Source organism: Cryptotermes secundus, unplaced genomic scaffold, assembly GCF_002891405.2.
Source record: "Cryptotermes secundus unplaced genomic scaffold, Csec_1.0 scaffold1991, whole genome shotgun sequence".
NCBI classification, from domain to species: Eukaryota; Metazoa; Arthropoda; class Insecta; order Blattodea; family Kalotermitidae; genus Cryptotermes; species Cryptotermes secundus.
In genome coordinates this window covers 119826-135706 of record NW_019743182.1, presented here as the reverse complement: position 1 = coordinate 135706, position 15881 = coordinate 119826, and the positions used below count along the sequence as shown (strand labels likewise).

At 39.5% G+C, this 15881-nt stretch overlaps 3 protein-coding genes across 12 annotated transcripts in view; 1 reads left to right on the top strand and 2 right to left on the bottom strand.

Moving 5' to 3' along the window:
* Positions 1–3763, bottom strand: part of LOC111874070 (retinol dehydrogenase 11) — a 25435-nt gene extending 21672 nt beyond the window's left edge. Inside the window, exons 1-2 of one of the 10 annotated variants that reach the window (XM_023869251.1) lie at positions 2845–3763; positions 2085–2237 (exon numbers count right to left, since the gene is read on the bottom strand). The gene's annotated coding sequence lies outside the window, so the exon portion shown is untranslated. Of the gene's footprint in view, positions 1–1519; positions 1848–2084; positions 2238–2844 lie in introns of all 10 variants that reach the window. The other 9 variants (XM_023869253.1, XM_023869254.1, XM_023869252.1 and 6 more) reach the window with 9 other exon arrangements.
* LOC111874076 (protein ALP1-like) lies at positions 548–1279 on the top strand. The gene has a single exon (XM_033755317.1). The coding sequence runs from the start codon at positions 548–550 to the stop codon at positions 1277–1279; it is 732 nt and encodes a 243-aa protein (XP_033611208.1).
* Positions 3764–4362: 599 nt separating the features above from the next.
* The window catches only part of LOC111874072 (retinol dehydrogenase 12), a 12425-nt gene continuing 906 nt past the window's right edge, over positions 4363–15881 (bottom strand). The window contains exons 3-9 of the mRNA XM_023869273.2: positions 15559–15651; positions 12154–12246; positions 10620–10856; positions 9358–9543; positions 8221–8330; positions 7076–7165; positions 4363–4992 (exon numbers count right to left, since the gene is read on the bottom strand). Coding sequence (XP_023725041.1) covers positions 4888–4992; positions 7076–7165; positions 8221–8330; positions 9358–9543; positions 10620–10856; positions 12154–12246; positions 15559–15651 — 914 coding nt within the window. The 3' untranslated portion in view covers positions 4363–4887. The remainder of the gene's footprint in view (positions 4993–7075; positions 7166–8220; positions 8331–9357; positions 9544–10619; positions 10857–12153; positions 12247–15558; positions 15652–15881) is intronic.

Below are 15881 nucleotides of genomic sequence, written 5' to 3'. Positions count from 1 at the left end.
TTCAAATTACCTGAAGTTAGACTTGGATTCATTTCTTCCTTCAGAAAATACATTAAGTCAAAGAAAGGCCATGGTGAAGTTTTGAACTGACCGCCCGCGTCACCAGAAGTGCATTTCATAACCTTTCTTAACTCCTTCCTATAGTGATCTCTCATATTCTTCCACTTACTTCGAGCATCATCCTCTGAAAAAAAAAAATCTAAATTGTATGTGAATCAGTAAACCTATTTAGTATATCTGTGTATGTGAGTTCATTAGTGAGCGAGTGAGTGTGTGAGTAGCCAGTGCGCTGCAGCGGCACTGTGACCGACTTTGCTTGCCGTCTAGGTCAGTTATATGAGGACAGAGTGATGAGAAATAACCCTAAATTGTACGGTTACATTAGTGAGTATGTGTACGAGGGTGTGAGTGTGAGTGAGTGAGTGTGGGTATATCTATACGAAGAGTCTGCTATAAAATATATCGTCACATAAAATTTTGTTTGTTTTTCTGTTTGAGGTCCTTGGCAACTGGCACATCATTTACAATGCTGGGGTTTTCTTTCCGCATGGAAGCTTCAACAGTCAAAGCCATGGTAATGGATACCTGCAAAGCATTTTGGGAGAAACTAGTAGAAGAGCATACGCCAGCGCCTTCCACGGAACGGCTGAAACAATCAAGGGCAGGATTTTTGAATGTGTGGAACTTCCCNCAAGGTGTTTCCGATCCAGAGTACAAATTCATAACAATTGACGTTGGAGCGAAAGGCAGTCAGAATGATGGTGGTACGTTTGCTGCTTCATCACTGTGCGCAAGTCTCGAAAGCAAGAATTTCAATATGCCTCCAGACTGCGAACTACCTACCTCTTCAGAAAAACTTCCTAATGTTCTCATAGCTGATGAGGCATATCCACTAAAACCCTACCTACTTAAGCCGTATGCTCGAAAAAATTTAACACCAGCAAAAACCGCTTTCAACTATCGTCTGTCACGAGCTCGTAGGTGCATAGAATGTGCGTTTGGTATCCTGTATGCGAAATGGCGCATTTTGGGAAAGGACATTGAAACATCAGTACCTAATGCTATAGCAATCATAAAATGTACTTGTGTTCTCCATAATGTAATAAGAGACAAAGATGGGGAAAATGATCCTGTATACCGAGAAGTGCGCTTCAATGGGCTTCAAAGTGCTCCCCTACATAAACATCGGAGAAACAACAGATATACAACATTGGCAGAAAAAGTCCATGATACATTTGCAAACTATTTAAAAACACAAAGACTTCTGAAGGGTGATTAAGTGTGTGTTGTTATAAAAATCAAACTCTCAGGTTTTTCCCAAAGACGTCCAAATGTTATTTTCATGTCTACTTGAGTAGCTAAAATTAACTAGAACAGAAATATTTGCCTTCAGTATGTGGATTTGAATTATAATGTTTCTACCTATACAATATACAAATATAAAGCTACGTTAAGTTAAAATTAGGTAAGATTTTGTGTTATTTTAGGTTAGAAAGCTGTTAAATGTAAATACACTTACTTGTTGAATCTAATGCTTTTGCTATTTCTCCCCACATCTTCTCAATTACACCTCTGTTGCGATGATGCTTGTGTTTTCTTTGCCAAATCGGTGGTCTGGCAAATACTTCTGTTATGAGCAGTTCTACGTCCATGTTGCCGCGTTCAATCGCTTCCACAAAACAAACTAGACTGTTCCAGAGTTACCCGCACCGCTCCGCAACGCACCGCTCCGCCTCAAGTTGCTGTATGTTTGTTGCGTCTCATACCTCTGCATTGTGTTGATCATCCCGCGCCGCCCCGCCCCGCGACACTGTCTGTGTGTACGTACCCTAAGATTTACGACTTGTCTGTGAAGAACATATTTATGATGGTAATTACACATTTTGCCACAGCTAATACTCACTGTCTAGAGGTGATAAATGGAACATCTTAAATATATATCTACTTAAAGAGTATGGTCTCCTTGGTTGCAAAAATATGTTAACTGACACTGCATTACAGCCTAGAAGACTACACTCTTCACAGATATCACCATGGGAACATCAAATCCAATATACTTCTACTTGATCCTTTCTCCTGCACACCTTTGATCCATAGAAGGAATACTCTTTTACTGTTAGAAGAGTTACCCCAGGATACTGTGGCATACAGACCCATTGCTAAGTAGTGACTCTGTAAACATCAGCCGTTGATAGGTAACGTCCGCAACCTTCATGCATGCCACAACAGAAGTACAGCTGAAACAGGCACCAGAGCTCTCTACACTCCCTTTCTAGTGACAGTTATTTTCATTGCCAATTCCATCAGTAATTTTGTGTGCTGTTGGTACAACTGCAGAATAATAGTCATAGCCAACTAAATTTAAAGGCTGCTAATATTTGAATTAAGTTTTATAATAAGACGCATGATATTCAGCTTATACCAAACAGAACACTCACTTCAGCTCCATTACAAAAATGAACAAATTAATGCTGTTCAGGAAAATGCCCACTGTTTATTCTGAGAACCATGCGAGACATACGTACAGGGAAAAAATGCAGGTGGTACAGACACTAACCACTGAGCTTTAAAAGTGTGCAACTACAATAATAAGATTACACTGTTACAATAATTTTTACACCTGGGGTGACTGGTGGATTCCTAATGCTGCCCATTTTAAGAGATACTTAACTCTCTTCTATCTAGCTACAATTAGTTATGATCCACAAAATTATAATCCTCACAACTTCGTTTTCTCCCACTACATTCAGATTTTAGATTTTCCACAAACATTCAAATCTAAAATGGAACAATTTCACAGTATTGTGACTACATTATCTGTTACTGAATTCAAGTGTCACTCACAGTTACTTGACCTGACAAAAGCCTGTAACTGAATCTGGTTTCCATTAAAGGTTCTGGCTTTAACAAGGACTATCCCTTCTTCCTTCAAACGTTCACTTTACTCTACATTATACAGACACTTTGCATACTTAGCTCTGCCTACACAGTTAAGTCTGATAATACATAAGCAACCTTGAAGTGAAAGTACATATTATGGTACATGTCTTCTTTACATATCTTGTGCGAAGTCCACTTAATTAAACCAAATCAACCAAACCAATTTGTACGGGGCTCATGGCGCAATCTGGACTTTAATTCATATTAATTTAAATAACAAACTCGCCGGTTTTAATGCAACACTCAAGTCAAATTAGTGAAAATTATAAAACAGAGAACGCCACTTCCACGTCAAAGGATTACTGTATATTAGCACTGGAATTTCAATATTTTATTGAAATTCCAACATAAACTCATCACCGATGACGATGTTCTCACCGAAAATACCATGGGATTTCGTTATCCTTCTTCCATATATTCTTGCTAGCACAACACGAAGATGTGAGAACGAATCAGTTAAGCCCCGGTTAAGACCGGTTAAAACTGAAGCTCCATCTATCACGTTACCAGATTCACAACAGATTCCAACGGCAACACAAATGTCAACCACCTACAAGACGTGTTCACACACTTCATACCCTTCTTACAGCTCCTAGTTTGCGAGGACCTTGACCACCTTGACCCCCTATTAACCCTAATAACTATAATCGGCGTAGGGGAGTCACGGATCACAAATGACCGGTCGTTCACCCGAATTACTTAACTGTTGAAAATTTGTAGTGACGAATGTAACTATAAAGTGATCGAAAGTGATTACAGACTTTTGAATCCGAACTTCATTCCCCTCATTTAAGCCGTTCAAGCCCTCTGTCTCTGTCTAGGAGGGCGCTACGATCGCTACGATTCAGTCTTGTCGCCACGCATTTCAAAATCAGTTCGCGGGAATATTAGTAGCAAGGCAAACTGATAAACTTTCAGTTTTCTGCTCTCTTCAGAGACTACCAAAATCGGATTATCATTTTGTAATAAAGAGTTATATCATCTGAGATACAATGCGGTGTATTCAACTGGAAGTTAACCGACGTTTCGGAGGTGACCTTTCACTGTGGCCACAAGTCAAAAGTTGCCAGTGGTGCACTGCTGCTCCAGCTATATAATTTAAAGTTTCTGAATATATTAAAAATTGTTGTCACTGAAAGAAGAATGTAAATTTATACTAAAATGGATCTTAGGAAAGCTGGTTTTGAGGAACTTTGGAGAAATAGCCCATGATTCACTAGTTGTTTGCTTTATTATTACTGATACTGAAACTTTGCATTGTAGAATTCGGTATTGCCTATCAGAACAGAGATGTCATTAGGGATGTAAACTCAGTTAATGCATATGCCTTACTGTGTCCTCAAATAGTAAAAGACTGGGTGACTGTGTCCAATGACATCAGTGTTCTGAGAAACAGTGCTTAGATAAAGAATGGAACTAAAGTCCAGGTGAAGTATGTTTTTATTATCACATCAGAAGTTCTCATGACAGTGAGTCTTAATATTACAGTATTCTGAGATGTTACACTATACAGATGTAGCCTGGTAAAGAGGTATTTTTCTTCCAGACTACATGGCATCATGTCCTACATGTCCTACATGTCCTACAGGACATTTTTATTTTTTTTTTGACAGTCCTGTGTAACATGTAAAATTAACAAACATGTGTAGTTCTAACACTTTTTAGCCTTCTTATGATTGTAGTTCATTCTTAATTATATTATATTTCAAGATATGATGAAACAGATACAATTCTTCCAGAGCTGTAAACTGTAAGCTAGTGGTTCCTGATAGTTTTTCTTGCAGTGACCCAAACTTGCTCACCAAACACAGCCTTCCATCTTTTAAAACAACCATTCAGATACTTGTCTCACTAGAAAATGGAGAGGTATTTTTAATGATACTTTTGGATGCTACTGAGAATATTTGTGACCTGATATTTCAAGCCACTGCTGAAGGGCTTCTTGCACTAGAAATCTATTTCTTCAGGCTTCAGTCCAACTAGGACTGCACTTTTCTCCCAGACCTTCTTGGCGAGATCCTCATTTAATGCTTTGTGTGATGGTTTTATCTCCTGTTAGAAAAATAGTGCTTAGTGAGTTGGTTCTAGCATTGGCAACCATGAAGAGTATCATCTTCTGGGATGTGATATCATGTAGTCTCATGGGAGTTTGTTGATGTTTTTGAAGAATTTTGGTGAACTTCTGCTGGACTGCATGGAATCACATCCCAAAAGTTGTACTTTACAGTGCTTTATAGTTTTGTTCCCCTTTTTTTAAGTTTGTATTAAGTCAAAACTCTCACCATAGACATTAATTTTTGGAAAAAAAAAGGACTTAACATGAGACTTTATTTAATCATTTGTTTTTCATATATTATAAATTGTCAGGAAAATTTAAATTGGTTCATAGAGGTCCAAAATAGCCTGTACTTTGTACTGCATTCATATCAGCTGTCATAATTTTCTGAAAAAGAAAGGCTTTTTTTTTCTGTAAAATTGGTACATGACATACAATATAGATTTTATTACTATCTATAACTTCTATAATGCATCTGCTATGGGAACAAGGATGCATCATTTTCAGTGACATTGGGTGGTACATCATCATTGGAAAGTTACTAGATTCCATTTCCAGCATACATCTGGAATTCATATGCCAATGGGAAATTCAAACACTCTTACATAGGATTTCCCTTCAAGTTTCACTGCATAGGGTATGATGTACCCTGGTTTGAAGAGCAGGTGGACATTATGTGACGTACTCTTATACTTATGTCCCTAAAATTCTGAAGTGAGTATGTTATGGTTTTATGTTATGACAAATATAGTGTCCTCACTTAATATATAAAAGAAAATGGCGGATGTTAGGTTTCTTTTCATATTGAATTGTTAAAAGTGGGACAATGTATTGTATGATTGATTTGTAGGTAATTAAGTTTCATAGTATTGCTGACTCATGTATGATATGTATGTTATTTTAATATGTAGTAATTGACTTGTTCTACATCCGGAGGTTGTATCTCTAAATACGGATTCTTGGAACAAATAAACTGATTGATTGACTGATTGATTTCTTGCTTGAAATACATAAAATGAACAAATTCTGGTAGGTCATGTTTATTTGTCTGCACAAGTACTTCATCTCTGATATTACCCAACAGATCTTATTGGAATTTAATGTTGAGGTCCCACACTAAAAGTGGACCTATTTTTACTTTCTTTAGTTGAAGAACATAGGTCTTTTCCCCAAAGAGACCTAAGTGGCTTGCTATGAAGTACAACTGGTGTATAAACCATAGAGAAAAGGTTATAAGAGGATGACTTTGTGGGAACATCCCACATTATCACGCATTTTCTGCAACGCACACTCTTCACATCACTTTTCACCATCACGCGCGCTAACCAATTAAATTGTTCCAAACGTTTGCATTTATACTGCGCTTGCTGTTAGCCCCGCATCTACATCATCAAGCACGTTAGCCAATCAGCGCCCTGCAAATTCTTCCTCCTCAATTTCAAGTTTCGCTCCGCCCACCGAGCAGTGTATAAAAAGGAGCAGCCGCAAACCGGCAGCATCAGTCTGACTTCAGTCTACGATCAAGCCACACTCAAGCAACATCAGCCAGCAGGCTTCGTCGCCAGCGCTCGGTCTTCGGAGGCATCAGCAGGCTGCGCCAGGCACGACTGCCTCGGCCGTCCGGCTCTCACACCCGACGCACTGGGGCACCTCGCCTGGACTCACCGGTGGTCGTGTCCTTGTCTGACCCACTGGGCATCTGGCATAGCCACTGCCTCATCACTCCTGCGACTGCGCTGCACGACCATGCAACTTCAACTCACCTGCCGCACGGTGATCAAGCAACCTCCAGCAATGGCCGCGCTGTGGCCAGTCAAACCACCGCAACTAACCTCTCTCCCTACTGGCGCGTGCCGCACTACTTCGCCGATCAAACATCTCAGCAACCACGGTCCTTTTCAGGACCAACAAACTGTTCCGAAGAAGTGTGTTGTCATCGGAGTAATGACAAAACTACATAAAACCCCACAACTTCATACTTGTATCAGACTTGGATTTCTCTCATGTTAGCTTGTGACATCGTCTTAGTAATTAGTTTTAATCAATGATGGTAGTTTATTCTCTAGTCATGCATCTTACCTTACAGTCACAGAAAAATTTTCCAGTTACATCTTCTAGATCTTTGTCAATTGCTGCGAAGATGGATGTCTGAGCAGCTTCAAATTCAGTCTGGAAGTCAAACAAGAAACTGTCAATGTGTCTATGGACTTCATCATTGTCTGGTATTATGAACAGAATACAGTGTGAAGTTACTATGAGCCAAAGAGGAGTCAACTTATCATATTCAAACTATTGTCAACGGCGTAATTATTACAGGAGCCAGAGATGGAATAGTGTCTTAAGGAAACTATAAATTAATTCCCAGCAATAGTGACCCATTCATGAACTCATGTTCCAAACAATCTTCCCAGAAATGCAAGCATTAACTGGTAATAATAGGAGACAGTCATGCAAGAGGATGTGCAGCTAGAGTTAAAATTTTACTAATGACAAATTTGATATCTGGTTTTGTGAAACCAGGTTCTGGTGTTAATATTCTAATGAAATGAGGCTATGAACTAAACAGAGAGGGACATAATGGCATTCTGGGGAGGTACTAATGGTGTGAGCAAGAATAACTGAGATTGGATTAAGACACATTATAAATTTTGTCAAAGACAATGGTCCTACTAATATCATCCTATTGAGTGCTCCATATCGTTATGACTTGATGAAATCTTCTTGTGGAAATGAGGAAATTCCTGTTTAATAGAAAATTAGCTAAATGCATTAAAATATATGAGCACTATATGCTCTTAAATATATACCTTAATAGGGAACTTTTTACAAATCATGGACATCACTTAAACAGGTTAGGTAAAGATGTGACTTCTAAGTAACTTGTTTCTCATATTAATGCACTGACTACAATTCTAATTGGTTAAGTTTGAAAATTGAACCTTCTAACATGGTAATAAGTCCAAAAACATTAAATTTGATTCATCTTTCACAGAATCCTGCACCAACTCAAACAAAAACTGTAGAAAATAGAATGTCTACTAAGCAAGGGAGAACTCCTGTTACAAGAAATGAGGATTGCAAGTAGTAGATTTAGAAAATATCTGCACTCAGAATCAAGTGTGTGTATGTGTGTTGTGTACAGTAGTTGAATGAATGAATGTATGAGGGGTAGGCCTTCTCAGCCCTTGCACCGCGACCTACAGTGGTGTACAGTAGTTACATACCTTGAAAAACATTGTTAAGATATATTTTAAGGCTGGTTGAAGTTTGCTGGGCAGATATCTCCATGTTCGTGTGTAAACTAGGCCAGGATGAACACAGTTCACTGTCACTCCTATAGCATGAAAATTAAAAGGGTAAGGACATGATATTTTCATTCTTAAAGCAGAAATAAATATTTTTAAGAATGTCCTTGTTCTGTCAGGACCACTTTATCCACTAGGCAAAATAAGCGGCTGCCCAGAGCCCTCTGATTTTAGGGGTCTCCAGCTGCATGCATTTCCAGTTTCCATGACCCACTCCGTCATTTTGATTCAGTCAAGTCAGTTCCTTCTCCTCTTCACAGTGCTCAGAGTTTGTTCAGCACATTTCCCATTTTACACATTTTCGATATATGTAATGATTTTAGAAATGCAACACTCCTGTACAATGAATTGCCCATGCTATGAAATTTCAGAATGCTACATTTACTGGCACTAATATTACTGACATTTTAAAAATTCAGAAGCTCAGTATTGGTGTCCCTGAATGTAGGAAATTAAACTTGTTTTATATTATTTTCCATAATAAATTCCACCGGATATAATTTATACAGTGAAATCATTTGTTGGTCCAACAAGCCTAAATCACTTACATTGATTAAATGTGATCATTTAGATTTCATTCGCTGCATGCAGTAATGGTTTCCTGGATAAATACATAATTTATTTGTATAATGGAAAACACATGGTATGAAATGACTTACAAAAATAATTTATTTCATTTGAATTTCAAGATACACTTGGGACTCTTACACTGAACTGGAATGTAATATTACATTATGTTGGATTCAATATGGCAGAGAACTACTTATGAACCCCAATTACTTGTATACATGACAAATCACAAAGACCACTTCATTTCAAGATTGACAAGACAATTGTTCTGAGATGGGCATAGGACTTCAGAGAATGAAAATGCATGTAATTATACCAGTAGGAATTCTAATAACATTATCTTCATTCTAAGCTCATGAATATTATCATCCTGGTTTAGAAATTAAATTCTATTTTTCCTTCTGAAAATCAAGAGTAAATCATTTGATTAACATAGCCTAGAACTCAGAACTTACCCAGCATGGTGTTCAAAGTCTTCGAACCTACCTGTTCCTTTTAACTTTTTGGCCAATTCATTGGCAATCATAATATTTGCTAACTTGCTGCAGAAATAAACTTGGCTTTCATTTAATTTCTTTTCACAATTCAGATTATCAATATCAAATTTTGCACAGTGATGTAAATATGAAGAGACCATTATAATTCGACTGGGAGCAGATTTCTTCATTTTTCCTGTAATGAAAGTAAATAAAGGATTTAGGTAAGTAACAGAAAACTGTTTTCACAAGGAACATCGTCGTCATTATCATCATCATCATCATCATCATGGGCGCCAGCAGGAAGAGGGAAGTCAGGCATCTACACCTCCATGGATTTAAAGAAAAATGAGGAAATGTGCCAAAAATTATAAGTGTTTCTAAATGTTCTTCTGTCTTAAAGAATCTAGGGCAGTTATTAAAAATAGTCTCAAATAACTTAAACATAAATTTACAAACAACCTTTAGAGCCCCCTCAAGCTTGGAAGAATTCTGGTAGCACCTGTGGTCATTATCAAACCAAAGTAAATTAAGTTCTCATCAGAATTATATTGATGCAGCTGGGAGTTTATTATTCACCAATTCTTTTCATTGTTTTTAGCACCACATTGACAATGATGAGATCTGTTGCTCAAGCAAGATTTCAATTTTTTTTAATCAAGAATCCAGGCAGGGGAAGGGGAGATGACTGATTTAACAGCCCCCCCCCAGTGTTGTCATCCACAGTACTGCAATATTTATTTAAAAGTCAATTATATGGGAACAACGGCATGCAGTTTTATTCATTTGTAGAAGGGCATGCGAATCACGCACTTTTATCTGAAGCTGTGAACAAAACTATACAAGCCTGTGAACACTTTATGGGGTAAACATCACATGGGTGCTGACATGGGGGCCAACTAAGAATCTGCCTTCTCCAATGGATATTAGAAAAAAAAAGATAAGGAAATATACCATATATTGATAGTCACAAGACGTTCTGGGAAGAACCAGTTACCTACTTTCCTTAGAACATGGACCGCATAGAAAAGGAAAAAGATTAAGGGGGATTCACAGACACAGAAGGCAAGCTGATATTAAAAGCTTCTTTTTCTTTTTCAAAATAAGGAAAGTAGGCTAAAAACTGGAGGTATTTAAAAAGGTAGTATCAAATGGATTAAATATAACTTTGAGAGCAGACTGTCTGCCCCTCATCCCCCTGGAAAATGACCCTCGTGGCTACCATGAAATGTCACAAGACTGTTCTGTTTGCCAATATGGAACTGGACTTACCAGCTAATAAACAGGTGAGCAGGAAGGGTCCAAAGTGGTTCACCTGCATGCCAATATGAAGATTGTCAGCTGTGCGTTTGTTTCCCAGACCGGTGGCGCCTGCATTGTTGATCAGAATGTCCACTTTTATCTCTGTGTCAATAATGTTGTTAGCAAACTTGCGAATTGATGCTAAAGAAGCCAAGTCCAGGTGATGTACCTCCACTTTTTTGTTTTCAGTGCGTCTGATTATCTCATCTGCCATTAAACAAAAATCGAGTATACACATACAGTATTTCTTGGATTTGAGGCTCTCACAGTGGTGATTATGTGATGCCTGTAGTCCAATGGATGTTCGCCGACGTTTCGGAGGAAAATACGATCTCCATATCCTTCGTCATAGAGTGAACCAAGTAACTGACTATCAAGAAATTGACTCAAGGTACGCGGGTTCAAACCCGGCGGAGGTCGTGGAATTTTTAAGGGCGGAAAAATTCAAGGAACAAGTCCTCCGGGAGGGACTTTAAGCTGTGGGTCCCGTGTCGTAGCTTTACAGCACGTAAAAGAACCTCAAGTCTCTAGGAGACCTCTGAGCAAAATTAAACAAAATGTTTCCTGTCCAAGTAGCTTCCAGTGCCTCCGGTAGATGGGAAAAGTAGAGGGCCGACCTCGCTGGCACCAGTATCGGTAGGGTATGGAGACAGTAGAAATTAAAGGGGACGTACAATAGACTATTAGTCGCGGTGCATGGGGAAACCCACCCCCTCTGTACTGAATAACTGAATACACTTCGACCTGAAGATGGAGGCAGATCGTTGCTCGGAAATATCCGTGAACCCAATCACAGGACATCACGTCCCGGAATGATAGTACCATTTAATGTCCTGCATAACCCGGGAAACCAGTCAATTCAGAAAATAAGCCCAACATTTCGGAGGTCATCTTTGTGTCTTTCATCGGGGAATGACGTACTGGGTAAGCAACATTGCTATTATGTATCTATATACACATAATGCCCTTTCTTTGGCATATGCAATACTTTATCACGCTGCCAGCAGCTAGAGTATATGGCTTTGAACAGTAGAATAACTGATGGATAATTAATTGAGGATTTGAAAGAAGCTGCCATGGCCTATTTGAGATAATAGCCCAGCACTTTTCTGTGGGGACTGAATAGAACCACGGGGAGAAGCTCAGCCAAAATACCCAGTGTCTCGGCTGAAAGTCGTAACGGGAGGTTCCCGAATATATTTCTTGGTGTTTCCGCAAGACCACCCTGTACGTTATTCCTTGTCCTCTTTGCATGCTACTTAAGTTCTGTTTCGTACACATCCAACGTCTTAGTTCTTGTGTTGTTTCTATGTTGCTTAAATGCAGACCTATTCAGCCTGTACACTATAGTTGAGTTCTAATTTCGCTTATGCTCTTAATATTCCTACACGGCGCCACATCCCAGATGACGGCATTCTTCATAATCACCGACGTGAAAACCTCAAATCTTACAACGATATTAACAGTTGCATTTTCTCTGAAGTAGCAGAATACTCGTACTTACCACGAGCTTTGTTTGCCTTTTCCACATCTCTGCAGGCCATTATTATCTTGCTTCCTCTATAAGCCATAGCAAGCGCCGTCTCCTTCCCAATGCCTGAAACATAATATGCATGTTCTTATTTAGCCTAATACAGTAATGTCACGTATATGGATTGATTACAGACAGCGTTTGCTTTGGTAAGTCGATTTATTGACCACTTACAAATCGTAATTACAAGAAACTATAGTGCTATCGCTAACTCACACACTCTGAAGCTTACTAGAGCATACACTAGGTCTTCTCAGTCTGATGTGTCTTCAGCAGTCGTTGCCTCGTGACGGCTTTCAACATCGTAACTTCCTCAGTTTCCGTGTTTACGCCCTTACCGGCCGGCGACTCTCTCACAACTAACTAATTTTGCTTATAAAACCTCGGAACGGATCACACAGAAAACACCGCTTCCAACAGTTCTTATACTGTTGCGTCACGCAAATGTCGCACGGACCGCGCACAGAACACCGCTCCCCAGTTAGTCCATCGGCGCGCGTTAGGAATATGTTGCGTAGCAACAGGCGTTGTTTACAGAGTCATTATTTAGCAACGGGTCTACATGCTACAGTAACGTACGCAAGGTTCTTTTCGCTTGAGGCTTTACAAATGTTAGAAGCTTGGATTATTTTTACGCAATGTGAGTAACCAAGTGAGGACACACATCTGAGGTTGAGAAAACCAATTAGATGTTTTATATTTATTTATTCAGCTATTTTACGGCACCAGTTCAACTCCTGATACTGTATACTGTCGGAGGTGAATATCTTATAAAGTTAGAGACCTGGAAGATTAATTACAATCAACAGACTAATTGGCTACTCTAGTTATTTAATCATTTTCAAGCATCGTACTGGCAAGAGCTCCTTGAGCTACATTAAATAAAACCATAACAGCAGAAGAGATCGACTAATTGTTAAACAATTGCTCTAGCATTCCTATCTGACTTACAGGTGTTTAGAGAAAAAATATTCTTCCACATTTAAGGAAAGTATTTTATGGTTTTCTGTGCAACCGTATTTATCCGCAAGAAACCACCGATTTTCTGGTTGGTAGTTTTATGGCAAGTCTTGACATTCAAGGAGTTAATGATGTGCCTTTTTTTTCTTTTCTTTTTTATTGCTAGTGGGGTGGGACTAAGTCCCTTGTACTGCGGCCACTTCTGGCCTATTGTACCGGGCCCAGATCATAGGTGAGGGTGATTGTGGAGCAATTGGTGGAATGAAGATTGGCAGGGGAAACCGAAGTACTAGGAGAAAACGTGCCCTAGCGCCACTTTGTCCACCACAAATCCCACTTGACCAGACACGGGATCGAACCCGGGCCGCCACGGTGGGAAGCCAGCGACTAACCGCTTGAGCTATGGCGCGGCCTAATGACGTGCCATAGCTCAGACGGTTCAGAGCTGCAGCCTCCCAGCGGCGCTTCAAGTTCTGACCCATGTTGCTTCAAGTATGATTCGTGATGGAAAAGGTGTCACAGGGGCAGGTTCTTCTCTGAGATTTTCTGTATTACCCGCTAATTATCACTTAGCCATTTCTCCGTATTTATTTATCACCGCCCATTGTTAAAACGACAGTTCTTACCAGGTATCATGTTGTCACATGTTTGGTCTTTAAATTTGGGTGGTTATTTCTGACTTAACTCTTGGTTGGTTACGGAGCAAGGAAGTTAATTTAACTACAGTCCAGCAAATATTTATTTCTCCCTCATATCAGCGCTCAGCTCTATCCGCCCCAAAACAGCATTAGTCGACATTGACGTCAGCACTGTCCACTTGTAAACAACATTGCCGACAGTCACGTGTTGACCTGTCGTTTGAAGTTGCTCACCCTTTAATCCTTTAATGCTTTAGCATCTCTCTGTCTGTCCATAAACAAACATAATGCATTTAGTGTTAAATTAATTTCCGTAATGGGCAGAAATCAGATGCATCGCTCAAAGGGTCTTCAGTCCAACACATCTGATGTATTTATTCTGGCTTATAAATTATTTTGGAGGACTTTCATGAACATGTAATGGTTTATATGTCCAAATATTGAAAAAATATATAAGAATGCACAAGAAAATTTAGTAAAAGGTAACGCTTTCCCCGTAACACGCCGTGAAGGCCCATAGGGTTGTGAGACGTCGAGGCTCCCACATTTTCTAGACAATCGGCTCTCAGATAGAAGTGAGGTTAATCAGTCTTACGCGCCGTTCACCCTTCACCCCCAGGAAGATTCCTGGTACTCATTTCTGTTAGAGATTGAATCGACCCCAGGGCCATAGTGCGGCTGGAAGGATTAGGTCAACTAAAAAAAAAACAATGATCTCATCTGGAATCGAATCCGCGATATTCCGGCTTGTAGCATAGTGCCTCAACCAATTACGCTGCCGCGTGCCCCCTCAGTAAATGTAAAGTATCACTTCATTACTTTTAAAAAACGCAAAAATGCAGGGCCCTCTTCTGCAATAGCACATTTATTTGTTAACATTGTGTTTCAAATTTACATAAATGAGCCAATTGTCAGGCAGTTGTCGTCGTGGTAAACAACGTACAATAGTCCATGTTATAATAGAAGCGTTGACGTAAATGTCCACATTGCAATCAGGAAACCGGTTCTGAATATAAGGCAATAGTCGATAACTTGCGTTCAAAACTACTGAATATTTACCTTGTTCGTTATATATTAGCGTCACGCCACTTATTATCCGTAATGAGCGCGTATTAACGAAACGTATTCAGACAATTTAAAATTATCAGAATTGTCAAGTGAAGGACTTTACGATGGGCTGGGCATGTAGTTCTGCTTTCTGGCGAAGAAACTTTCGGAAAGGGACCATTTTTTAAAGTTTCAATATCTACAAGAATAACTCAAGGCGTATCGTAGATAGAGGGACCGGGGGGGGGGAGAATTAGGGCTCTGCCCTCCCCCCCACATTTGAAAATTAAAGAAAAGTAGATAAAAAGGCTGTCCCTGTAACAGACCGCGACGGCCATTGGATTGCGAGACGTCGAGGCTCCCATATTTTCTCTAGACAATTGGCTCACAGATGGCGTTAAAGTTGTCAGCCTTACGCACTGGCCGCCATTTACCTCCCAGGAAGACTGGTACTCATTTCTGTTAGAGGCTCAAATAGCTCCTCAGTTATCCTCACGAGGCTGAGTGGACCCCGTTCCAGACACACTACTGCTCAGAAAATATGGTAGCGCCGGGAATCGAACCCGGGACCTCTGGATCTGTAGCCAGGAACTCTGACGACTAGATCAGAGAGACCAGCATTAACAAGAAATACAAAACACCAGCGCTTGCTTCGCTCTGTCAGCTCACTGTGTTACTGCAATGTCACGCAGTATTCTTACGATTTTTTATTGAACGAGAGAGAGATACTTGCCTGAGTCTGCACCTGTAATGATGGTCGTCTTTCCAATTACTCTTACCCTGCTTTCGCACATTCCCGTTTTCCTTTTCAAGTATATCTTCGCTCCTGTAAGTTGAAATGTCCAGAAGAAAGTTCATAGTCAAACAAAGATTCCGGGATTATCGTTCATTTAAATACAATTCTTAATTTAAGGATTCTTTTGGAATCTCGGATCTCAAATTTCCAGAACTTCAAAACAAAAAAAAAAGTCAGAAAAGGAATATTAAATTTCGTTCCTTAATACGTTTATTATAGAGCAAAAATCCAAAAAGAATAAAGCAATGAATTTTGTGTGC